The sequence below is a fragment of the Chaetodon auriga genome, chromosome 18 (genome assembly GCF_051107435.1).
Source record: "Chaetodon auriga isolate fChaAug3 chromosome 18, fChaAug3.hap1, whole genome shotgun sequence".
Lineage (NCBI taxonomy): Eukaryota > Metazoa > Chordata > Actinopteri > Chaetodontiformes > Chaetodontidae > Chaetodon > Chaetodon auriga.
The window spans coordinates 5888121-5915309 of record NC_135091.1 but is presented as its reverse complement, the minus strand read 5'-3'; the positions used below and the strand labels follow the sequence as shown (position 1 = coordinate 5915309).

Sequence of the window (27189 nt, the reverse complement as noted above, 5' to 3'; positions counted from 1 at the left end):
TGTTTTTTAAATCTATGAGTTTCAGTAAAACGTGAGTAGTATATCCTGTGCGCCGTCACACTTGTCATGTGTCACATAAACTAGTTTCATATTGTACGAGTGGATTTTTCAGACTAGTGTGCCTAATTTTCCAAGCTGTAGAAGTAAAACAAGCCCACACTGTGCCACTCAGTTCATCTTCTCGTTCTCATCAAACCAGGTAAATCAGGATTTCTGTTCTGCATTCTTCCAAATGTACACACAGGTTTTCATATGAAGTACTCTGCAGTAAACTCCCAGGTCACGACTAAACAGGCTCTACCTGCATCACACACAGGCTGAGACGCCACTCATACGTCCAGCAAAACCACACTCATCCGGGTGAAATACCAAGTTTTTAGGCAGTCCTCAGACGTACACTAACCAGTAGTCTGCGACACATGGTCATTACATGAAACAGCAATGGACACGTCCGAATTGAGGCGATGACTTTGTTTGCCAAACCAGAAACTGGAGTTTTGAAAAATCTGCACTTGAGAAGGCTTTCTAAAAAATCTCTGTTTCAGTGATAAAACATCCAAACGCTGGGGAAAACGTTCATTTGGCTAAGAGTCCATACGTCAAGGTGAAGGCCTGAGACGTCTGTCTGTCTGTCTGTCTGTCTGTGCTCAGAGTGAAATGATTCACTCTGCTTTACTCTTTCTGTTGAGTTGGTTATCCAAAAAACAAGCAAAAATCAAGAAGTCTGTCTTTTCCAGGGACACACGTGTCAGACATCAAGTGTGCGAGAGCAGCAAATGTAAAAGCTTTCATGAGGAGGCTTTCTGGCTTTGGATATTTCCAGAATGTCAGAAGATAACAGCAGAATGTAAAAGCAATATCTTGCGAAGAATTTGCAAAATGTCAAGTTAGAGAATTCTAATTTTCAGAGTATTTCATGTGGCGCGCTTGTACTCGACACGTCATTCACCGTTATGTCTCTTTTAACTCATAAAGCTGTCGTCCCATTTATCATCATTTAGGTATGATGGTAAGTGAAGCTGCCTGTCACGAGTGAACGAGCTGACACTTATTTATGTTTTTAACAGTCAACTTGAATAAGATGAATAACTGAGAGATGAAATCAGTGGGCTGGGGGCTGGATTGCTCACATGTATCGGTCAAGATGAGGAAGCTTAAGTGGGGGGGGGGGGGGGGCGGCACGCGGCACCCGGCACCCGGCCCCCGGCCCCCGGCCCCAATTTCATTGTATGACACACAAGCACAAATCAAATCAGCGCAATTCAAGCCTCTTCTTCACTGCACTGTTCTTGGACCTGCCATCTAGTGGCCATCAGATGAACTGCATGTTAACGCACCATGCCATCACTTCACACGCACACGCACACGCACACACACACACACACACACACACACAGAAAAATTCACATAGAATACAGTATAAAAACACACACAAACACACACACTGACACACATGTATACCAACCTGCTGATGTGCATCTGCACATACACATCGTCACACCCCAGTCTGCACATTGCCTCAGGCTAAAGCTGTCAGTTAGTATCAAGCTAAACACACACACACACACGCACGTTTTACCATGTTATGTTTCATTATAGATGAAGAGGATGCTGCAGTATGTCAGAGGGAGGAACACACACACACACACACACACACACACACACACTGAACCAAACAAAGAGACAGACAAGCAGGAACACACACAAATACATACATGCAGCCACAGAGAGAGACATCTTGACATGAACTCACTCATGGATGTACACACACACACACACACCCCTCCTGTATACATATTCATACACAGTGAGTGGCAGACAGACAGATGGACACACACACACACACACACACACACACACACACACACACACACACACACACACACACACACACACACCCCTTCTCTCAGCACTGTGTTTTCTGGCTACAGATGAATGACTGAGTGATGCCTTGGGTCTATAGGTTAACATAGCGTGTGTGTGTGTGTGTGTGTGTGTGTGTGTGTGTGTGTGTGTGTCAGGGTGTGTTTCAGCTGTGAAGAGACATTTGATCTGAGGAGGAAATGATTTGGAACATAACTGACACACACACACACACACACACACACACACACCATGTTGTAGCTGGACTTAAGGGTTGTGTCGTGCCAGAAACAAACAGATTTCCCCGCTGAGAGGAACATAACTTCTTCTCACTGTAATTTGTTAAATGACCCCCCAAAATCTGGAAAAAAAACTGGAATATTAAATCCAAAATTAATATTTGTACTCTGCATCAGACCAATTAAATGTCTCGCTGAAGACGTATTTTTAATGAACTTTCTTTCTGAGGCAGCTGTGGAATTTGTTATGAAGGAATTATTCACTTTTCGTGATATTACTGCTGGTGGAGGCAGAGGCAGTGAAAATAAGGCACACGGTGTTTCAGCAGAAGAATTTCAGCTTGTGTTTTATTTTCTTATTGTATTACCAGTTGGTCACAAAGAGCCTAGATTCACACTTGGATCTCATGTTGTTGGAGATCATCTCTCACACTGGTGTGAGATGACACCCCATTTAACAATAAAACAGTCACAGAAGAAATACAGTAATAATGCTGCTTTTATATCCACCAATAATACAGGAAGTAAACAGTGAGCTGATATGTTGCACCTTTTGCAGCAACAGTCAGTCGATCAGATTCAATAAAAAATAAAGCTCTTTTTCCTATTTTACTCAAAGGAAAACGAGATGAGCTTGATACATCTTCTCATATTCGGAGTGCCTGGTTTGCCTTCCGGTCTTCTGAAATATGTTAGTAGGTTCAGAGGGGAGTTATTGACCCGGCGTGTGGTCGAGGATGTCCCTGTGAACGCTGTGAGCTCGTTTACTATGGTGACAAAACGCATTGCAGCTCCTGATCCATGTCATTAACCTTGACCTCGTCAATATTGCCTGTCCTGCTGCTGCCGGCTCGACGATGATCTGATCTGACAGCTTTGTGCCGTAACCTTAGTTTTTACCTTTCTGATGTTTTACCCCTCGATGCAAAGCGTGACTCCAGTAGAGCAGCTCTACTGTTAGCTGTTGGGTTTCCCTCGTTGTAACTTGCGCTCTTGCTGTTAACTACAGAATAACTTCACTTGTGGCTCAGTTTTCAGCTTCGTCATCATCTTGTGATGAAACTGGACGTAGTTCTGCCTCTCTGTCTTCAGCTTTTTACACCAGAGACGATGCTGATTTGACTGAACTTTAACCCGTGTGTCCCCTCTAGGATTGCTCCCACCACACCACAGGCCCCTACTGTGACGCCTGCCTACCTGGTTACTACGGCAACGCCACCCGTGGGTCACCTGCGGACTGTCAGCCCTGCACCTGCCCACTCAATCTCCCCAGCAACAAGTAGGTTGTGAAGACGCCGGGGCTAATGCTGCTTTAATCAAAGGCTTTAGTCAATCCGCTGCTGAGGGCACAGCACAGCTCTGCCTCTGTGACCCCTGCTCTGTCTCTTTGACCCGTCCCTTCATGATTCCTCTGTCCTCTGTCCCTCCTCTCCTGACACTACCTCTTCTTCTTTCATCTTCAGAGGACACAACACACAGAGGCTTCCTCACTGTGGGTGGCAATATAATTGTAATGTCATGAACAGAAATATCATAACCACAGGTAGAAACGTCCGTATAAGTGGAGAAACATCATCCCTGTGGGTGGAAATGTCATCACCGTTGGAAGAATCAACATAACTGTGGCTAGAAGACTTAACACAGTCGAAAGCTCAAACCTCCCACAAGCCATTCAATCATTTAAAACCTTAGTCAGACCGTTCCTCTCTCATTGAAAACTGCTCATGCTGTGCCAAGTTCACAGTCTCAAATCAGCGAGCTGCAGCGTAATTCATGTCTTTACATTTCCATAGTCGTTTGTGGCGCTGTTACACCTCCACTGCTCCGTAACGACTGCTTTCTGTTTGAACTTTGAGCAGCTACGTGTCTGCAGCCCCTGAGGATCACTGGCACCTGTGAGCATGGAGCCATCGTATATCTATGACTGGCTTTGTTTTGTCACCACCGAACTTCACTGCCATCTACAGGACTTTAAGATGTGTGGCTTTTACTCCTCCAAGTCCAAAAGCACTCAATGTTCCCAAAAGTGAAAGATGTTTTGCGTGTCCATCTCGTGATTCAGATACGCTCCGACATTGAATGGCTTCTTCCTCGACCCGTGCTACGCCCTTCCAACAAGTTTCAAAGAAACAAAAAAAATCCCAGCGGTGTGCCGATCTGTACAGTTTAGCTGTTTGACGCCGTGGACATCATCAGGCACGTGCTATTCGTTATCTGACACAAGGTCCGACACGTGTACTGACAGCATGTGGACGAGATGAATATTCAACAAACCGTCCACAGAGTGATCTGTAACGGGCCAGCAGTAATTCAGCAGTCTCCATAGGATGTTGTTCTAGCTACGCATTAGCCTCAGTCAGCTAGCATAATGGCTATCTGGCGTGGCAGAAAAAAACAGACTGACTGATCACAAATCAGTAATTACAAAACAGCTACAACAACAATGTATACATACAAAAGATGTGGTCATAAGTAAGAATGATGGAGAAGTCCTGGTTAAACTGGACGTTTATCTCGTCATCTGCAGTTTCTCCAAATGACCAGAGAGAGATGCTGTGTGTTAGGTGCACAGATGTCACCAGCATGGGCACACACACACACGCACACACAGGCACACACACAGGCAGCAGCAGCTGAGAATCTTCATGCAGTCGCGACACGTCATGTCCAAAACTCCCCGAGCTAAAGAAAGATACAACTCTCTCTGTCTCTCATCTCGCCACTTCTCTTCCTCCCTCTAACCCCTGCAGTAATAATAGCTCGGAGGTGCTGTGCCTCTCAGCCCCTGCAAAAAAAAACAAAAAACTGCCGTCTACAGTCGTCCCTAAGGTTCACTGAAGCCAATCACTCAAATAGCCAGCCAGCCAATCACTCTGTTCCACTTAGCAGTAATGCCTGAGCTCTTATGAACATCTTATAAAGTGATGACCATATGAGTTTAAGGGGGAAGCTGGCTGACGATTTACAGCAGATCAGTAGAAATCAGTTTAGTCTTCGAGTGCTCCTCTTTATTTACACCCAGGCTTAATTACCTCTCTGCTGAGGAGGTCTCTCTGTCCTTTTATTTGCCTGTCAGTTAGATCTAAATCTACTTAACGGATTTCAGGGAAACATAGTTTAAGTTCCTCTGTCAGTTATCTGTCCATAAAGGCCTCCATCATGTGCACCCACACAGATTCACCTCTGCTTTTATTTTAAACTAATATTTTCACCACTGTTCGTACAGAATTTCTCTAAAAATTGCTTCTACTACCTGTACCAGGTATTATTTTCCTCTATTCACAACCCTTTTCTTGTAACAGGTGACCAAATTCCTGTCCCTGAGATCCCAAATTTAGACAACATGTGCATGACTCAGCCCTGCAGTCTGAGTCACTTAAAATTTGTGCAGTTAATCCCTGTAAAAAGCCCCAATATTCCCAGGGTTTAGATATCCTCCAAACAATCTGCACAGTTGTATATTATTATTTGTGTTTTGATGTTGATCTGGATGAAATGCAGATTAAAAGATTTAAACAAGTTCTATTATTGGAGAAACTCATTTGGATGCCGCCTTGGCAGATGCACTTTCCACATGCTTTGTGGTTGTGTGTCAGTGTTGACTGAAGCCTTTAGGCACATTCGATGTCTTGAAGGGTGAGGTTGTGTTGTCAGGCGTGACCTGAGGTATCAGGATACGACTAAGCTCAGTCATTAAACTTCTCTAACAACATTTCTAATGAGCTGTGGTACTGTATACCTCGACTTTCCCCTGCTTTCATTCCAGCAGTGCGGTAATTTCAACTCAATTACCTGCTTTCATAGTAGAACAGGTTTGGGTAATGTGGCAATGTTTATATCTGCTTCTATAACAGCGTTTAAGACGACGTTTAAATGTGCTTTATTTCTATTCTTTTTGCATGAACGGCATGAATTACCTTGATTTGGCTGGTATTTAATTTGCTGCTTTCACAAAAAATCCAGCAAATGATGGTTATCATTGTGATTGAAATCGTATATACACTACCGGCCACTTCATTAGGTACCCTTGTACAATTGAACAGGATCCAATAGAACAGCTCTGCCATGAATTCTGCCTTTACAAAGACAACACTGTTCAGACGCGTTTTGAAGTTGCAGTGTTGTTGAACTGGACTGCACTGGACTGAGAGGTGTTTCTAGTATTTTGGCCATCCCATTTCCACGCATGAGAGGGCCAGATTATTAGAAACACCTTTCAATATAATGCACAACAGCACCTCCCACTACGACCTGAGTAAAAAAATGTTAGACGTGAGTGTTTGTGTTTGGGAGAATCTTTTACTTTCTCTGCACATGTCTCACTTTCCCCTTAAAAACTGTTTGGACCGAGCACCTTGGCTAAACCAGTGCCGGACAAATCTGGCGAAGTTAGTGTTTTTATAGCTTTTTGTTGTTGACTGGTAACTCAGTGAGGCAGCTTGCAGTTAGCGAGTCAGTCAGTCAGTCTGCCGGTGAGTCAGTCTGGGGCCTGGAACCCGAGCCAGCTGAACTATCTATAGTGTCTGGAAGTGGGAGGGTGACAGAATGAGGGAAAGAGACGATCGCTTTACTCTCTCTGTCTCTCTCTCGGTTCATTTAGGTTACAGTTGGTAGGCAGGAGGAGTGTTTTCAAACTCAGGAGTGTGTGGTGTGAGAGAGGGAATCGTGTGTGTGTGTGTGTGTGTGTGTGTACGCGTGTGTCTTGCAGTGTGAATGTGAGGATTGGAAAGTGAAAGTGAGGACACAGGTGTCTGTCTCTGTCTCCGTCTGCACGTGTTGATATATACGGGCAGACAAACAATGGCCTTAACTCGCCTCTGTCCTCTCCTCTTCCTCGTCTTCCTCCTCCCGCTCTCCACGCTGGGGCAACGCTATCGAAATCATCAACAAACTCAACAAAAACAACACCGTCTCCACGCTAACCCCACCAGCTTCAGCCCCACCTGCCACCTCAGAGAAGACGGCGAGCTGCTGTGCGACCGGTGTCAGCCTGGATACGCGGGGCCGCGCTGTGACAGGTAACGCACAAACAGCAAGACCTTCAGGAAAACATGTTGAATTCACTGGCTTTGAGCTTAATTCAGAAGCGCAGCTAAGTTCATTATTACAGAATATGGAGCTGGAAATTACTCAATTAATGATTGTTTATCTAAACCTAAAAATCTGTTTTGACAGTTTACCAGTTTTTAAACTCTTTGGCCCATTAAGTCTGAAGACTGTTTCAAGGCAGAACTGCGACATTAGAACAGAACGGCACAACTTCACGTGTGGACATGAGCGCTAATCTTAAATATAAACCCAGTGTTATTGTTGTCATTGCTACAAATGGCTATTTGGAAAATAAATCAGGTCTGCAGTCAGCCATTCCCAAATGAAGACAGACACTGCTGCTCATTAAGCGTTTTTTGAGCCCTCCATGTCTCATTGTCCATCGAGCTTTCTGTCCACAGCACATTTATTAGTGGAGTGACATTCTTGTTCCATTAGCTGGGAGCTTCTTTACCGCCGCGGGACTAATGAGAAGTCTCTCTGGATGCTAGTCTTGTTAAAACTTCAGGCTGTGCTGTCATGTGGTGACGCAGACAGAGCGAATCCAGCCTTTTCACCGCCCAGGCTCGCTCACATTCAGTGCGTTTGGGCAGTTTTGTGGAACTGAAACTGGCCACAGCTGAAATTATGAGCTAGCATTCAGTATGTTTAACTTTTTCCGTTTTGAAAAACACCGTCATTGTTGTAATTGCTGTTGCACTCAAGTTAAACCGTCTCGCTCTGACACTTCAGCTTCTCAGCAGCTTCAGATGAAGCCTTGTGCTGGGTTTTGTGGGATGGCAGCGCCTCGACTGAGCGCTGAATGTCAGCTGAATGCTGTTGACACCGTGTTGTGCTGAGGTGTGCAGCGTGGACTAAAGTGCAAGATAAGTTGCGCTAATAGTTTCTTTTACCACACAAATGGATAACAGACACTTTCCCGTAGAGAGAGGAGTGTTTTGTTCTGTCTCTGCAGCGCTGTAGCGTACTGTATGCACTGGATTCTACGTCTCCTATGTTGTGTTCATCCTTGAACTTTCCGAGGTTTGAATTTCTCCAGATTTTGTGTCACTTCCTGTGCTGGTAGTAAATGAAATGCTACATCAGTTAGCGTGAGGTGGCCTCCTCTATTGATAAATAGATTTTCAGCTGCAGCTCATCCCAGCCTTTGCTGCGTGTTGACACCTAAAGAGAGCTGCTGGTGGCCGCGGGGGATTCAGCATAGTCTGCATGCCTCGCCACGCTGTCCACAGCAGAACCTCTCTGTCTGCCTTTTAGTCTTTTTATAAACCTCATTTGTCACCGGAAAGCAAACTGAGTCATTGTCAGTCCATTTTTTAACTGGACTGGAGGCACCTGCTCTGCTCTGCAACCTGGTCAGTAGCTTTTTCCATCAACGTGTTTTTATGCTTGTTTTGAAGTATCACGTTAGAAAAGGTTGGTGGAAAAAAAGACTTAATATGCTTATTGGGAGTTGAACACCTTCTTCTGATGTAGCGTACCCACGGGGCTGATCAGTTGTTTCCGCTCTGAGAGGAGAAGAAGAAGATTGAAACGTCTCATCGCTCCTCAGTCTGTTTCCTACGTTCTTTTCCACAGTTTGAGGTTCTGGTTGAATGTCGTCATCTTGTTGCGTCCTCTTCCTCTGCAGTGGTTTTATGGTTTGAGAGTTTGCTCATGATGATCACATAACAGTCGTGGATGGAAACAAGCATCCGTTTGCGCTTTCTTTTGTAGATTTTCTCAAAATTCAGTTCAAATTTACATTGTATTTGGATGGAGACCCAGTTGACAATCCGTACGGTCTGGTGTCGACTGAGGGGCCCGACTTTACAAGTTCACCACCTCTCTTTCTGAAGTACTCGTATATGTGTTCAAAAAAATCCATGTCTGTATTTGTGTGTGTATGTGCAGGTACACGTGTATCCATTGTTGAATATACAGAGTACTTCTGTGTACGTACTTTCTTGTGGTCTGTGCTGCTCTGATGCCATGTGGTGCCTGCAGTCGGTGAGCGAGGACAGCTGGTTAACAAAAAGGAGAAAGAAACAGAGGCTGCCGGTAGCTGCATTGACTCAGAGTGTACAGGAGCTGAAATAATGTGAAATAATATTTTACATTACAGATGACAGTATTAAAAAGGTAATCAGCAGTTGGCTGTTTCTTGTTTTATTAGTCTAATTGATACCTGCTATGCACTACCTGCCATTACACTTCATTATCTACAGTGCTTTTGTTGTTGTTAGTGGTAATTAATTGTAATGTGCCAATTTGTCTGTATTATGGGCTTTAACAGAATAAGCTACTCTATTCCTCCCATGCTAATAGACTATCCACTCGCTGCTAAGTGATTCTGCTTTTCAATTTCCTGTCCATAAACAGCCATTTAGAATTCGGCTGAAAGCTGTTTAATGCAGCTGCCTAACAAATAAGTCAGCTAAAACACTCTGAGTTGTAAGCTGCCATTTAGTGCTATCTAGGGTTTGTCCACGTATCCGCATGTTATTGCTCTTTTAATGGTATTTCAGATTTTACACGTTCATTTAGGTTTTGGTGACTCAACACCATCAAGCTCTGAGTATGATGGATATGAGGCGCTTAATAGATCCCTCTTTTATCTGGAGGGGAACAGGAAGCAGCGCTGATGGCTATGGTTATTGTTAATGTTATTACATGTGTTAATATTAATGTCAACAGCCTGTAAAATGACCGTCATGTAAGGTCAAGCCTGAGTGATGGGACACCCCTTCAGCCGGAAAAGATCCGGTCTCGTGGAGAGTCACCTGGAATGAGGCCCCCTCTCAATCCACCGTGACTTTTCAATGTTAATGATTAACAACAATAACGACGGCCGACACTGGAAACATGAGCACTGAGGGACAGAGTTTCCACTTGGGCATCAAGAACACGAAAATGTTATTTGTTAATGCCATGAGTACCAACGGCAGAGCACTATTACATCTTGTGTCCATTGCTCATAGTTAGTAATGATGTGATAAATAATAGCAGATAAAGCTCTACTGTCCACCTTTGCAAATCGAAACCTCGGGGTGAGGCTCATTTTGCTCGTTGAAAAGGAAGAAAGTGCCGATACTTGTGTAGCTCCGCTCACTGACCGAGTGCAGCCAGCCACAATTGTTCTTTGAACGTATTACGCTGATTTAAAAACTGCTTGACTGAACCTCGAGTGGCTTCAACGTTGACGATTGGAAATTAGAAGAGTTGCTCATATTGGAACAAAAACAAGACCTCATTTGATCTTATTTCCCTGTTGTAATACACATCACTTTAAAAGCAGATTACAAAGTAACTAGAAGATGTTTATTCATATCAGAGTCCCATTTTACTTCCTGTGAACACGCTGCCCCAATTTCTACTTTTAACGGGATATATATATACAGTAGCGCTCACAAAGAGCAATGCTTTAAAAGATATGGAAAAAATGCATGAGGGAGGAGCAGAGCCTGTCTTCCCCTGGCGCCGACTCCCCATTTATAACACTAAAAATAAAAGAACATAACTTTTAGGATCCCAGGACCCCTCGCTTTCCCTCTGTAACTCTACCAGTTGTGCTCAGCGTCCACTTCCTGTACACTCTGAAGGCTTTGACCAGGTGTCTGACCACCCCAATATATCTCCTTCAAGCGCTCCGGACCCTCCACTATAAATACCTCCTCTTCCTCTCGAGGCCCAAGTCACCACACACACACACGCACGCACGCACGCACAGCACACACACACACGCACACACACGGACAGTATGCAGTAGAATAGAATAAAATAGAAGCTTCAAAGTGTGAGTTCATCTTGCAAATAAAGCTGAATACAAATACAAACGAACACTGCTCTCCTACCAAGAAGTGAGATTGCTGCCAGTATGATTCTCCACTTGACTAGGAGAACGTATTTGTGGTACTGCGCGCACACACACACACACACACACACACACACACACACACACACTTCAGCAACATGCACACACACTGAAGCTAATAAACCAGTTCTATTGAGTACCAAGGAGGGTCAGTGGTAATAATGGCTGGCTGCTCTTGACTCTCTCCCCCTCTCTGTCCTTTCTTTTCCCTCCTCCTCTAAATTCAATTCTCTTTTCAATGCGAGTCCCCCTCATCTCTCTCGTTCCTCTCCTCTCCTCTCTTCCTCTCTCTCTCTCTCCCTCTCCCCTTTCATCTCAATTCCCTTTTCGGCCTGTAGAGCTTCATTTCAGCTCAGGCCTGTTTTATTTGGTTGCAGTGGCTCTTGACACGGCGCAGCAGTTTCAGGTTAATATATTTTGCAGCATCTGGACTTCCTCGTGTTATTAATCAAAACGCAAGAGGCTGAAAAGCAAAAAAAAAAAAAAAAGAAATAAAAATCTCAGAGCGGTGTGACAGTTGTGCGTCCTTGTCCTTGCTCCAGGGTGCTGGCAACCATTTTTAATTTTTGTCTCCATGAATGATACCAATCAAGAGGATGTTTTTTTTCCACTGAACACAAACAGCACAAAAGAGTGGAAGGATTTTTTTTTTTTATTAGCCAGACTGTATACCAGTTAAAATGTTTGCCGTCCAAGGACACCACAGACTCATCAGTCATGCACATATACAATGTATGAGCCTCTGAAAGACATCTATTTTATTGCATCGCATTGATTTTGTATTGTTAGTAGGAACAGCAGCATTGATGTGTTCTTTGCTTCAGGAGTGTTTTCAGTGGAACCTGGACAGGCTGCTGTTTCAGAGCTAACTGCCTGAAGACATTAAATCTCCATTTTTTAAACCTCTGTTAAAGCTTACTTTTATAAACTTTCATTTTATATCTGCTGATGTTTGCTTCGACTCTCTTGCCCTCTAGCTCTTTGTGCGTATATTTATGAATTCATGTCTGTCTGTGTCCATGAGTGTGTGTTTAATATGAATTATACATACAACTGGTACCTTCAGCCAAGCAGTCAAGACACACCTGTAACAAAGCTGATAATCCCCATGGACCCCACTTATTTTGTGATTTGTGATTAGTAGTTTCCAGCTCTTGTAATTAAAAGCAATTACTATCTGTGATTAATATATATGGTTTTATATTTGGACATCAGTATGTTCTTGTCATACAGGCTGAGGTAAACAGTTTCTCTGGGAACATTTTACCTGCTGAAATCTGAGAGTTGTTTTCTGTAGTTGTTAGACACAAAGGAAAGCAGATGAGGTGAGCCGCTGCACATTTTCTTTCAGACCTGAAAGCCGAGAAAAACTGCATTTTCAAGTGTAATTTGCGACATGAAAGCAGAGCAAAACTGAATTTACAGGGGATATCATTGCACTACCCGCTCTGTCAATAACACCTGATGCTGTATGAGCCCAAACTCAGATTATGTCCTGAGAATGGGAACCACGTCTTGTTGCTACATCTTGAAAGCACACCAAATGGGATGGTGATCAGTTGTTGATGTGCTTTCAGGATTTTTCACCTTACAGGTTACACCGATGGCCAACGTTACGCTTCGTAAAAACCAAGACGGAGTTGTTGCAGTCGTTTTGAGCCCAGTCATTCTCAGCAGAGCAGATTAGTGTCTTTTTAATGCTACCACTAGGAGTCGCCAAAGTCAGAATTCCCAGCCAGTGTCTCACATTTAGAGCACATCCGACATGAACCAGCATTACCACACCGTTTCTGTCTCTCTGCTGCCCCCTAGATGCTCCAACGGATACTACGGCCAGCCCACAGTGCCGGGGGGTTCCTGCCAGCCCTGTGATTGCAATGGCAACCTGGACCTATCCGTACCTGGCAGCTGTAATCCAATCACAGGCCAGTGTCTGCGCTGTCGTCTGGGTTACGGAGGCGCGGTTTGCGACAGTTGCGCCGAGGGTTACTACGGAGACGCCATCACAGCTAAAACCTGCCAACGTAAGTAAACTGTTATGATTATGGTCGTAATAAACAAATGGAAAAAAGAAAACATGAGTGATAGAATACTTCAGTCCATATTGATATTAGTTAATACAATTTTAGGCTCATATATTATGGTATACTTATTTTAAAGGGGCGCTGTGTTAAAAAAAAAACAAAAAAAAGTCACAGCCTTGCTCAGTTCAGTACATTCATCTTTGACATCTTGCTGCTGTAGCCTCGCTTGGTCTGCTCTGACAAGCAGCTGATGGAGGCTAATGTTAGCTAATGAGAGCGAGCTTTAAATACATACGGCTGTGCAGCTGACATTGATGAGTTCGTTGGTTGTCTCTGCGTTTGTTACACTGCTTTTAGCATTTAGCTCAATTGTGCGATTCTATAAAAAACCACAGTCTCCACGGATCAGTAAACGTGGCGTGGGCTCGCCGTACAGTCCAGTGTGAGAGTACGTTCCAAGAATACACGTACAGATACAGAATACTGAGGCTGTGGTATATTGTCATAATGGTATTTAAGAGTTTGACGAGGGGACAAATCAGACATTGCACCAACATCCTGACTTTAAAGCCCTTATTTGAAAGATTTGAACACTGAACCTCACAGACTGACCGGCACTCTGAGAATGAACTGAGTAAAAGCAACATACTGATTGAACCAGTTTGTCTTGATTGTCGTCTATGAACAGTATGCCACCAGAATGACTTTAAGGCGCTGTAATGCCATTAAAAAGCAGGGACTTTAAGACAGCAAACATCATCCACTTTGAAAAAAAACAGTCATTAGAAAAAAGCCAATATTGTGCCTTCAGTGTCTCAGCAGGGGCGTCGCACTGAAGAGTAGTATTTCCTCCATGAAACTCAATTTTAGCTAAATGATACCTTTAATCCCTCCACTAAAACACTGAGTAGATAGTCCACCATCTGGAGTGTGTGGTGTGCGTGTGTGTGTGTGTGTGTGTGTGACTGCGCGTCGGCAAGCAGCTGCGCTAGTAGGAGGTGTGATGTCGGAGCGGCCTGCTGACTGCCAGCTGTGCTTAAGAGTGAGAATAAAAACTACACCTGTAAAGAACAAGGGGGCCGAACAAGAGAGGAAGAGAGAGAGATGGCAGCAAATGCAGACGTACAGATGGCGTTTGTTTGTGAAAATCTTCATCAGGCCCCGACGATAGCGGTGGCACTGGCAGCGAGGCGGGCGGAAAGACAGATTAACGGAAAGGCGCCTCGTTAAGAGCGAGAGACGGACAAGGCCGATGAAAAGACAGATAAAAGCATCAGAGGCAGGTAGACAGGCTGACAGGGGGTATTAATGTGTATTTGATAGTTCATTGTTCTGTAGTTGTTTCCCCTCTCCACCCAGCTAAATGGTTATTGATTAATCAGCCTGATCTATTGCTCTCCTACAGTGCTGATCGGCTGCTCGTGTCTGGGAGTCGGAGGGTTGTTATTGATCCTGTACGAATGACCGCCAGGAATTATTAAAACACGACATCTCTCTCTCTGTCTCTCTGCTCGTGTCAGTCTGTCGCTCTCTCCCCGCCTGCCTCGCTCTCCCTATCGCTCCCAGTCTTAATGAATTTTATTGAGTGGAGCAGTGGAGTTCAGGCCGAGTCCATTTGTGCACGATTAGACTGTAAAAATCCTTTACTTTTCCTTTTGATGTCAGAGTTCCCATCTGCGGCCATTTTCGACGCAGCCATTTTGTGTCTCGCCCTAATAGCGGTTCCATTTGATTCAGTCTGGAGGTGGAAAAGGGTTTGATTTTGCGAGCAAACTTGGCCGCAAAGCAATTTATTTGAGGAGTAAATCCAAGACAATTAAGTCCTCTGACCATTTCTCACATGGGGAAAAGTCATTTGCAAGTTGTTGAAAAGATGTCACGCATTTATCCAGGCCCCGAAACAAAGTGGATGTGTCGTAATTCAATAATGTAATTATGCTTCCTGTGTGCCTGACACTTAATGAATGTTTCATAGATACTTCATACAGTCGATCAATAAGCTCTTTGAAACTCCCAATTCCAATTTCTCCTCTTAATGGACTGTCCAGTACTGTCCTCTGCTGAGACTTTTATGGGACAGATGGGCCCCTGAAACGTTGCGAGGTAGATTTAAAAGCCTCAAAACGTCTGAACAAACTGTTTTAATCTGAGCCGCAGCCCAAATCAATGCGGCGTTTAATGAGTCATAAACAATTACCTACTGAATTTGTACAAGTGTCATTTACAGTACAAACTGCTGAAGTTTGTGTTCAGCTTCTTAAAAAGACGTCCTCTTCTTTTGTCATGGCTGAGGACAAAAGTTTCATCACACCTAGATTTCTGTTTCTCGTGTCTAGTCCTAATACCTAACTAATTACACAAAGCTGCTTTGTGCTGCAGTAACCAAACAAACAGGAAACGTGCATTAAGCAGGCGATTGATGTTGTGATGGATTTATTACACAACATTCCAGCTCTCTATCATCTCCCCTCAAGGCCTCCGAAAACCGCAGCATACTCACAACAGAAGATTTCCTCGCGTACATCTATTTGTTTACCTTGAGCGTGCAATTTGTATGTGCTGTATGTGAACACGTAATAGGTTGTGTAACGCCCGGCCGCCTCCCTGACACACCATTGTAGTGCTAATGATATAGAATAGATGCACAATAGCTACTCCCGCGGTTTGTTTACATGACAGATTGCTGATTTCAACAGAACATAATGTATTTCAAGTCGCAAAAAAAAAAAAAAAAAAAAAAAAAAAAAAAATATTTTCACCATCAAGGCCTGAACTGGAAAAGAAAAACAACAAACCACAACAACAAGCAACATTTTCTCCCACAACAAGGCTTTGCATTGTAGCGACTGACAGAACCGAGTCCAGATGGTCCCCGAAGGGCGAAGCTGTGGGGGTGAGAGACTGTGAGAGAGAGGGAGAGAGAGAGAGAGGGAGAGGGAGAGAGAGACTGTGTGAAGCAGAGTCAAACGTATATCTGCATGTTTTCTTGTATGCTTAATCAGGCGTGCGTGTGCGTACATCTGCGTGCGTGTGTGCGTGGGAGGGCATGCGTGCCTCTTCTCTGCGTTCGTGTGTGATGCGTTGGTGAATGTATGTTGTGTGCCGTATCTGTGTGTGCCTCTGCATATTTCTGTGTGCTCGTCTGTGTGTGTGTGTGTGTGTGGACATCTGCTGCACCCCCCCCTCTCACTTCCCCATCCCACACTCAGGTCTGTCCTTCTGTCTCTTTTAAAGCGAACGGTAGCGAATGGCGGGAGGTAAAGCAGGCTGCGAGTACGCATGTGTGTCTACGTGATGCGATGTGCGCTGCTAATGTCTTAAGAAGGTGTGTGTGTGTCTTTGTGTGTGTATTTGTGTGTGTGTGTGTGTGCTGCTGACAACCAACCCACCAGATGGGAGCTGTGATGTTCAAGCTTTTAATTGTATATCTAATGGGTTGATTGGCGTGTGTGGGTGTGTCTTTTTTTTTTTCTTCCCTGTAGGATTTAAACATAGAAAGTTGAATAAAGTTGAAGTCACATAAAGTGTCTCAGAGAGAGATTTGAAAGGTCATATGTGGGAATAAGTTCTGATTTTTCTGTAACTAATCCATTCAGGAAGCATAAAAGCTGCAGACGCACGACAAAGGCAAAGAGCTGAATGTTATGAGAAATGCGGCAGTGAATGTGCTTCCATTAAGAAACGGAATGAACTCCCCCAAAATTCAAGGCAAACCACTCTCTGAACTCATGTGTACAGGAAAAAAAAAAATGTCTGAAGAAGGGCCTCTGCCCAAATTGTCACATGTTGGTACAGGAATACATTTTTTGGGGAGCATTAACTGCTGTGTGTGCTCTGTTTTTTAGGTTTTTTATTGTTATTTATGGCGTTTGGATGTGCGTGCTTTTGTAGACTTTTTGCAGGAAAAAAAAATCCTGGCAGTCTTCAAAAAACTGTAAATTTTAGCATACTATTGGGGCATTTTTTAGCTTTTATTATTGACAGTAGAGAGATACAACAGATGCTCCTGTCTGGACTCGAACTGAGGACGTTCTATTTCATGGTCAGCGTCCCTCAAACGACGGAGACGCCCTAAAATAGGTTTTTTTATTCAACACAGTTCACTGTTGAAACTGTTCCCATCCTTCCCTCTTATGCATCAGGTGCTTTCTTAACCTAACGTGTGTATTTATGTAAACATTTAGGACATGTGTGTGTTGTGTCAGTGGATTTGCATTGGAGGTGGTGATGAGATTCACTCATTCTTGGTAGCTGCAGCCTGGTCTGGACAGAGGACGCTCTGGATGCTGTTTATCTTGACTTTCCTTCGCTTCTTTTGCTCTGCACTCTCAGCAGCAGATTCTCATCAGAGCAAACAGGGAAAATCCACATCCTCAAATTAATGAAAGTGCGATGTTGTCCTCTGTCGCAGCCTTGCTTCGTCATTTAGGCTCATTCTTAAGCCGGGTTTGCTTTTATATTCAAAACATAATCTGGCAAAACTAAATCAGCCCACTAGAGTGGAGAATCTATTTGGGGGAGAGAATATTTCCTCTAAAGCGCAGTCAGCCGCATATTAAAGAGCATATCGACAGCTAATCCTGAAGAAGACCTTAAGCTGGATCTGAGCTCTCATGCAGCCGACTGTAGTGTGAAGTAAACACACCCACCGACTTGTGTTATTGTTAAACCAATATGTGTTATTACATGTACTCATGTAGAAATTCTGCCATTAGGAAATGATAATTGATGCGAAATCTGCTGTTTTCCTCCTCTCCTCTCCTCTCCTGCAGCCTGTCAGTGCCACACTAATGGCTCTGTGTCTGAGGTCTGCAATAAGGAGACCGGACAGTGCCAGTGCAGAGAGAACGTGGTTGGACGGCAGTGCGACGAGTGCATGGTGAGTATTTTGACTGATGCCAGTAATCTTTACAGATACTTCCAATATGTGTTGGCACCATTCCATGTCGCCTTTTTATTTGTTTATTTTCCATTTCTGGCACTTATTCTCCCTGTTTTTCTTGTAATCTTGCAATATCATATGTGTGTAATGGACGACCTGTGATGAGCGTTTTAACCTCGATCACCCCACCGTGATTATTTTTCCTGTTGCTTTAAATCAACTGTATTTTTTTAAGTTTTAGTTAGTACCTTGCAGGTCAAAAGCTGATTCATGTTCCTTCAAATTGTAATTCACAATTAATTCACTTACCTATACTCCACATTTGATCTTGCTTTTGATCATATTTGATAAGCTGTATGCCACTTTTCATACGTATGTAAGTGCAGTTCACCAAGAATGACCTTTACTGGTAGCCTGATTACATTGTGGGCATTGTGTATATTTTTGATTTCATATTTTATATATTTACACTCTTTACTGCTTTGTACTGCCACAGTTTCCCTCTGGACAAATACATCTCTCTTATCTATCTCAATACACACTGTTGTACTATATAACAGAGGCGGTATGTGAATTAATTGCAGGAACCTCTGAGTCCTTGTAGCTCTTCAGTATCCTGCAGAGTTCAGTCTTCTCTGTATATTTTTACAGTTTCCCGCGCCTCAGTTGTTGTTATGTGAGCTGTCAGGCTGTAACAGGTGGAGCCATGCTTTTGTTGTGTCTGCAGGACCAGAAAGATGCGTCATTATACTGATATTTCACATAAAATGGTTGTTACTGTTTATGTTGTTTTTAGTATAAAGGTCATCCATAATGACGTGCTTCATCTCTTCAGGCTCTTTGATTGTCAGCAGAACTATAAATGTAATGATACTACAATGATTGTGATGTTGTATAATGATTTTTATCTCCACTCTTAATTTTTTTTTTACTTTTACTTTTTCCACTTCTTTTACTTTCAGTTTGTTGTTTTTATTCACCCTGCTCACTCACTCTCATTGGTCCCCTGTCTGTACCCTGCTGTGATTGGTCCAGCCTAACTGCTGGTGGGATGCTGAGCGTCAGGAGTGTCTGCCATGTCGCTGCAGCGCTCACGGCTCTATTTCCCAGCGCTGTGATGTCGAGGGCCGCTGCATCTGCCGCCCCGGCTTCGTCGGCCGACGCTGTGACTTGCGACGCCAAGGTTACGAGAGGCGGGAAACTCGCAGGCCGGTGGAGCGAATTCCCATGGAAACTGTGCAGCAGAGATGGGGGGGGGCGTCCCGCACGGGGGGTTGTCCCAGGGGGGCGTACAGGCCCAGGACAGGGGTAACACGCCCTGCATGTGGATGACAGTGGTGTGTTTTAAGTAGCATGGGTGTGTTTACGTGGCGTGACGGCCATCCCTGCTGCTGAAGAGCAGATTTAAAGCTCCACGTGTGTCGAGCATCAAACTGTTTGTGTTTGTGGATGTGATGGTTTGATTGCATGGAAATGGAGGTGTGTTTGACATATCGCTGTGTTTCTCTGGGAAAGACATTTCCATTCGAGGATGCTGCTGTGTGCAAGCACTAATACAAGGTCCAGAGTGCATCATGTCGGGAAACATACACATAATGAACGATCCTGAACACGTTTTAATACCACCGTGCCAATGAGACACCAGCAAAAAATGTCAAATCTTTAAGTGAGCTCTTGTTGTTGTTGTAAATGTCATTACTTTTAGGCAAATCATGATGTTCCTGATTTTTTTTTTTTCTGAGGAAGCCACATTCTGCATTCAGGGAGCAGATTTATTTTTCTTCATTTTTATCTGAACTGCACCTTATTCAAATTTCCTTTCCTGGCAACATTTCAGAAGATTTGTTAAAATTGTGTTGGCTGGCGTGCTGCTTCTCAAGGGGTACTCTGTGAATGTCTGGGTCCAGTGTGATGAACCAACATGCATGTGTTTTATTTTCCTGAGCAGCAACAAGGAGGCGTTTTCATACTGTCAAACAAGGAAGCAGTTTTCAGTTGGCTCCTAAACAAAAAAGACAAATACAATTTAAAAAGTCAGCCGAATCATTTTAATGTTTCATGTTCTCGCTTTACCCGAGCTCGAAAAGGCTGAAAAATCTCAAATACATTTTTACTCCTTCATATGCCCCCTCCTCTTTTTCATTCAGTTTTCCATCTCGTGTCATTATAACCACCTTGTCACTAAGTTGCTCGGGTGTGTCTGCAACGCGTCTTACCCCGATTCCACCACCTCCTACTCTCCGCTCCATTTACAACCTCTTTGTCCTTGTCTGTTTCTGTGCTTCTTCAGCCTCAGACTCACGGCATTGCCACAGGTGGAGTGTGCGTCCCATGTCACTGTAACTCGTTTGGGTCCAAGTCGTTCGACTGCGATGAAACCGGTCAGTGTCGGTGCCAGCCGGGCGTCACCGGACCCAAATGTGACCGGTGCTCGCGGGGGTTCTTCAACTTCCAGGAGGGCGGCTGCACACGTAAGCAAAGACACTGAGGCAGAAAAGAGTGTTTCCATGATATCAGCCCACAGAGCCAAAGTACAGCTCAGTCACCTGCTAATGCTGACAGAATCAAGGCATGTAGATTTGTTCTATAGTGATTTGCGATGAAAGTCATGTCAGCAGCAGCAAAATGCTTTTCTTATGAAACTGCTGCTCTGGTCGTCTTTCTTTGTAATTTAAAGTTTCCACAAATTGTCTGCAGATAAATTGAAAAAAGTTGCTGTGTCATTTCAGAAATGCATGTTACTCTTTCACATCATGGTGCCAGTTTTATAATTATTGCAAGGCAAACTTTTATTTCTGCTCACAAGCAGGACAAAGCTAAAACATCATTATCGCAAAACATTGCAAAAAATGTTCTGAATGTGAGCCGCTGGCTTTACTTAAAAGAGCGCTGCTTTGTATTAAAAAGAAATTAGTCAGCGTAGGCATTTCTTCCCGCTCCAGTTTCACTTGGACATAATACAGTTTGAATCTACAGTATACTGTAACTCCACAGCATCATCAGTTTCCTGCAGAAGCACAAACTTCCTGTCTCATAAAAGATAGTCGTAGATATTATGAAGAACTATTTTTGACATTACTCCATGTTTTATAAATAGTTCTGCAGGTTCCCCTGGGTTATGAATCATGCATCATGGCAAAAGCTATAGCTACATCAAACAAAGCGCCCATTCATGTATGCATATATGTTTATGTAGATGGAGGAACAAATGAAAGACGGACAGGATAGAAGGAGGGACGGCAGCAGTAAAGAACGGTCAAATTAGAGAATCGGGACTAAATACTGTGTCTGCGAGACGGTGGAAGAATGAAATATTGCCAAGAGGAACGAGCTGCCGATTGATACGAGCATCTTTGAAGGTCGAACACACAGAATAATAACGACATGACCAATAAATTATGGAGCTGAAAGATTTCTTACTCATCTTGGCTGGTGAACAAACAAAGCAGCTGATAATAACTGTATGTGGAGGATGTTTGAGGAAGGAATCCTTTCAACCAATCAGATTTTTGGGAAGTCCTCATTTTGGTGTCTGCCTACCTGTTTACATTCATGCAAATAAGATAATCTTCAGTTGACAGAAGGGTATGGCTCGTTTTGTTTCTAGATGTCTGTTTATTGGCATTATGTTAACACTTTCTTTCTCTAATCCCCGTTCTGACATCATGATCAGTGCTGAACATAGAAGAACAAACTTTACAGCTACTTTAATTTGCACAGATTTACTGAAAGCTCTTCTTACAGTAGCAGTGATTCAGCATGGATTTAACAACAGTCTCATGTCTATATTGATAGCTCAAATTAAAGGTCAAGTTCAGCCACATTGTACAGCATGCCACTGAGTCAGACTTGCAGCTGGCTGGTGTTGGATGTGCTGAAGTGGAGAGTCTTGCACATCTAGAAAAGGTGTGAAAAGTACATGTAGTTTCTCTGAAATGCAACAAGAGGCTTTACAATTTAGGAAAGGAAATTCCTTTCATAGCAAGATTCTGTGACTTATGAAAGGATGAAAGTTGCATTCATAAGTGATAAAACACACCCTTGCTCTATTGAATGCACTCAGGGATTTTGCTAATACGACCTTACTTGGTCTAGCATTAGCAGTAACATTTAGTGGCTAATGTTGAATGCTAGTGCAGAACGGTTAGCTCACTCCTCACTTAGACTAATGCTAACTTTAAATAGATGCTGCAGTGATTATCAGTAGTTGTTGGTGTATTAATAAGATGTATCAATGATGAACTGATCAAAATGTGTCCATCTGAAAGCAGTTAGCTGTTATTAGCTGTTTGCATTAGCTGAGGATTTTCTCTGTCGTTGCCTGAGGGTGTGTTACGTCATCTGAAAAGACTTTAGTCATTTTCTAAATGTCTGTTCCAGACCAGAGTCCTTTCTTTTAGAGGGAATATGTTCAAATTATTAAATCATATGCCCTAAAAACTTGGCAACCCAGGCAGCAGGTGCAGCAAACCTGTGCTGCCCAAAATGAAGATTAAGCATCCACGCACCCCAAGTGTGGCTATGAATAGCATTTCCCACATATCTCCTTATGCAATATATTATTGATGCTAACCACTATTGACAGCCAAGAAGTAGAGTAATAAATTAGCCAGAAAGGCCAGTTATGCAGCAGAAAGAGGGGATAGGGCTGGGAATTATTTGCTTTGACTCATCTTAAGATCTTCACCTCAGCGCCGCGGTCAGGTTACAGAAATAATATGCTGGCTTGTGTTTAATGTTCAGGGAATTTGCTGCAGGCGAGTCAGAATACAAATACGATTCAGGCGGTGGGCAGATGAAGTTTAACTGTTGACCATAATCTACATGAATTAATCAGGTGTCATTCCTTACATTTTAAGAAACTTATCAATGGAAATATTAACAAAATAATGCAGCTGTCCTGTAAAGAGGACGTCACATATCAATTCAAACCGTGCACTTGGCAAGATTTTGGGATTGTGTTTTGTGGGGAATGGTGGTGATTAAGGTAATTGGTGGCAAATAAATAGAAATAAACGACGCTGTGGGTAAATGGGTAAATGGGTGTTACAATAAGGAGCTCAGTCTTTATGCAGTAGCTCAATTTTCACTTTCACAGTCCTATAAGTGAAGCTGCTTTACTTAAATTATTATTCAGTATGTGCACAACATTCACCTTCACCTGTACACAGACGCCATCCATGACATTCCCCATGCAACAGTTGGATAAAGTCAGTGTTTCTCTCTTTCACTCGATGCACGCTGCCACCAAAACGTTTCCCAGGGGGTTTAAGTTTCTATCAAAATGTTCCCCGTTCTCAATCCCAGACATGTTGCTTTTGTTTCAGTTTGGAAGCAGCTATCCGGCACGTCATGTCGTGAAAGAAAAACGGTGTCGTTGTTGAGATGGAGTAGAAATAGGTCACTGAAAAGAAGCGCGCTTGTCAGTGAGGTTTTTACAGGTGAGCCTCTGATTTGTCTTCAGAAGCGTTTTAAACCCGTGTTCTCGTCTCTCCTGCAGCCTGTCAGTGCAGTCACGTGGGGAATAACTGCGACGCTAACACAGGACAGTGCATCTGTCCTCCAAACACTATTGGTGAGAGGTGCGACCGCTGTGCTCCCAACCACTGGGGCCATGATATCGTCACTGGGTGCAAGGTAGGCTGAGACTGCATGTGCAAAGAGCACTTCACAGCATTTGTGTAACCTAAAGTACTTCTACTAACAAGTGGGGGGGCTTAGCAAACATTTTAGTCTATGGAAATACAACAGCTTACTGTACCTCAGTAATTTCACTTTCCACTAATCAGAAATAATTTAAATCCTGTCACTGGTGATCGATAAATCTTTTCTAATTTCTAATATAATGCAAGTAGCAAAATACTCTGTATATTAATCAATGTAGATAATTTTGTGCATACTCATTTTGTTACTCTAAATAATAGATTACCACATTAACACCTTTCTTACTACCTTAACCCCAATAAGTGCTTTGTGAAGGTAAATATAATCAAAGGAAATCTAAGCATTTTCCACATCTTAGTCCCAGTTTACACTTTGTATAAGACTTTATTTGTCTTTTGAGCTTCATTTCACCTGCTCCCCGTCCTTGTTTTCCATCCTCCTCTCCTTTCAGCTTGCTCCTTCTCTGTTCCCTTATTATCACAGTGCCTGTTCACGCAGCCTTTTCTCCATCTTCCGTCCTCTTTATCACCTTTATTTCTGTGACTATCGCTCCCATTTCCTCGATGCCTCTGTTTTGTAACACGACTCTGTTCAAAGTGTTTAAAAAATAAATGTTCTGCACTGAAACTGTCTCACCAGCGGGCCGCGAGGCAGCAATAACGGTGAACTATTAGCAGTAGCTGTAGACTATTAGCAATTAGAGGCTTGAACATGAAAGTGCTGCAAGTCTCGCTTTAACAACAGTTGATCCAGAGGAGTACATCAGGACAAAAAAGAGGGATTCGACTGATCTTAGCGATAACAAAACAAACATAAAAAGGTATCAAACACAACTGAACAAAGTAAAATACAGCAAAGCGTGAAAGGTACAACATAGGACAGAGCAGTCAGTGAAGTACAACGAAAGACATTACAAACTAGAACTGAGGAAAATACAGTCGAATACACACAGCAAGTGCTTGAGTGTGGAACATTTGACGCAGTAAAGACTGTGTCGAGACACTGCTGATGAAAAGCTGTGCAGCTTCAAGCATGAACAAACATCAACACGTGAAACTGAAAGTTACGAGCAGTGAAAGACTGTCAATGCTGTGGGTGAGGAGTTCACAGTCGTCTGGAAGTGTCCACGCTTTCAGTGACAGTGAGGCTCTTGGTTGATGCCTCCAATCCAAAGCCCTCCAACCACAGGAGTTTTCCAGAGTTTTGTTTCCATCCCTTCAGAGGACATTACATTGACTTACACTCATTTCCTGGAGACTAACCTTAACCATGATCACTACCTGCCGAACCCTAACCTTAACCTTACGCCAAGTCTGCCCCTTGCATGTCACTAAAGCCCATCGAATTGAATCGATTCAGCCACAGTTGATAGGCATTTACAGCTTTTCAGGTTATGATTGTGCAGCTTTTGCCCCCCAGCACACATAACGACCGTCTGTTTTCATGCTGTCCTCATCTTTAATTGAGACATTTGTCAATCCTTAAGACATCCGATGCTGCTCAGGTAGAGTTTTGACAGTGATTTCACTCACTGTAGTCACAGTCACATACAGTACATGTACCTTCTCATGGACTCAGCGTTCTTGATTCAAAACCAATTTATGATCTTTGACCTTCAGACATGCAAACTTATCTTTTGGCTGTCATCTACTTTAAAGAAGCGAGACTAATGTTTGCTTTGCATGCAATCTGCTGGGAAAAAATGCCTCTTCTTGACGTCCGAATGTCCAAATAAAGTTAACTTTTAATGATGGACAGCGGATGATAACCCGTGTTTGTGTTTGTGTGTGCAGGACTGTGGTTGCAGCGTGATCGGCTCAGTGACCCAGCAGTGTAACGTCAACACAGGCTGCTGCTTCTGTCGCGACGCCTTCAGAGGAGAGAAATGCAATGAATGTCAAATTGGATACAGAGACTTTCCCCAGGTGACTGATCCATATCAACACCGCTGATATGACTATTATTATCATAAAACTTAATTTTATTGTTATCCAGGTCAGAGAGGAGGCACTGGAGAGAATCTCTGATGGGATTCGACCATTCGGGGGTGACTCTATTTGGACGAGCGAGAGAGCTTTTCACAGACTTGATAATGCTATTGTTATGGATTTTAGGAGCATAAAAGGCCTCAGTGAAAGAATATGTCCCCTGCCTGATGATAGAGGCCTAATAATGTCATCACACAGTGGTTTTCTTTAAATCGTAAGTCATTTTTACACAAACGCCAAACTTTCCTGCCAACTTTCAGCTTATATTTGCCTCGCTTGAAATAAAAAGATGAGCGACTCGCTGTATGTGGAGTATATTAGCATGCTGTCCACAGGTGTAATTCAACAACGCCTTGAATTTTACATGACCGCCAAACTTTCAGTCTCATTTAAGTCTCCCTGGTTTGAAGGCAGCAGGCTTTCTTTAATTAGACTTCAAAAAGGGCGTTCATATCATCACAGTCGAATTTCCCATTTGGTGTTTGATTCATTGTGAGGCTTCGAGGTAGAGAAATGGTTTGGAAATAGTTTTTCATGAATAGCATGACAGCAGAATAAAAACAGCTTAATGATCCTGTTGGGAAGTTTTTTTTTTTTTTTTTTTTTGAGACTTTTTGGAACTCAGTTGCTTCAGTCGAATGGGAAAATAAGTGGACAACTCGTGTGTTTTGTGTTTGTGTGAACTTGATGTTTCAACTCAAGCGGGAGTGAGAAGATAATGGCGACATTTTCATTTTGGAGTGAAGTTTAATGGTTTGCTGAAGCATAAAGCTAGGACACACTCTGCTAGCTCCTCTCTCAGCCTGTTATATTGTTGATAACAGAAGCTCTGCGTTGTCTGCATCCACATTTCCCCACAGTGCACCCAGTGCGAGTGTAGCGTCTCAGGATCGGACAGCCAGACCTGCGACCTGGAGAGACAAGTGTGTGCCTGCGCCGATCGAACGGGAAAGTGTAGCTGCAAGGTACGGCATACACTCACAGCAACACACACACAGGGACTGCGGCCTTTATTCTTTTTGTCCGTGCACTCACAGTCGTAGTTTAAGCTTTTGCAGCCTCGATCCCAGAGAAGCTGGGACTCTGCACAACCCACAGTCAACAATAAACTGTCGTATTGCTCAAATGATATTGAAATGTGAGAAGTGGGAGACAGAGAATAAGAAAGGAAGAGCGGGTTTTTCTCCAGACTGTCAGTTATAACTCAAACATGAGTCACATGCAGCGCTGCTTCCAGAAATGTTGGGATGCTGCGTGAAACATAAGAAGAAACAGAATGCAGTGATTTACAAACAAACTGTGTTTACTGACGACACTTTTACAAACTGTTCATGAGCTCATGCAGTAACATCCTTCATCCAACCCCAGTATGAAAGGGGCATCCAATCCAGGATGCCCCTTTCATACCCAATCATTACACTATCACCTGTTACTAATGAACCTGTTTTTGGAGCATTTCACAACTTTTCCAGTCTTTAGTTGCAACGTGTTGCTGCAGCAAATTCAGAATTAGCATGTATTTACAAAAATCAATGAAGCTGATGAGGAAGAACATTAAATATATTGTCTTTGTACTGTTTTCAGTTGAGTACATGTCAAGAAGGACTAACAAGTTATCACATTGTTG

The 27189-nt window shown here is 43.2% G+C and overlaps 1 protein-coding gene across 1 annotated transcript in view; it reads left to right on the top strand.

The window, feature by feature from the left end:
* The window catches only part of lama2 (laminin, alpha 2), a 168207-nt gene that overhangs the window by 75709 nt on the left and 65309 nt on the right, over positions 1-27189 (top strand). Inside the window, exons 19-26 of the mRNA XM_076756486.1 lie at positions 3254-3381; positions 7034-7120; positions 12817-13028; positions 17801-17907; positions 20201-20381; positions 23411-23547; positions 25368-25499; positions 26423-26527. Of these exons, the coding sequence (XP_076612601.1) occupies positions 3254-3381; positions 7034-7120; positions 12817-13028; positions 17801-17907; positions 20201-20381; positions 23411-23547; positions 25368-25499; positions 26423-26527 (1089 nt within the window). The remainder of the gene's footprint in view (positions 1-3253; positions 3382-7033; positions 7121-12816; positions 13029-17800; positions 17908-20200; positions 20382-23410; positions 23548-25367; positions 25500-26422; positions 26528-27189) is intronic.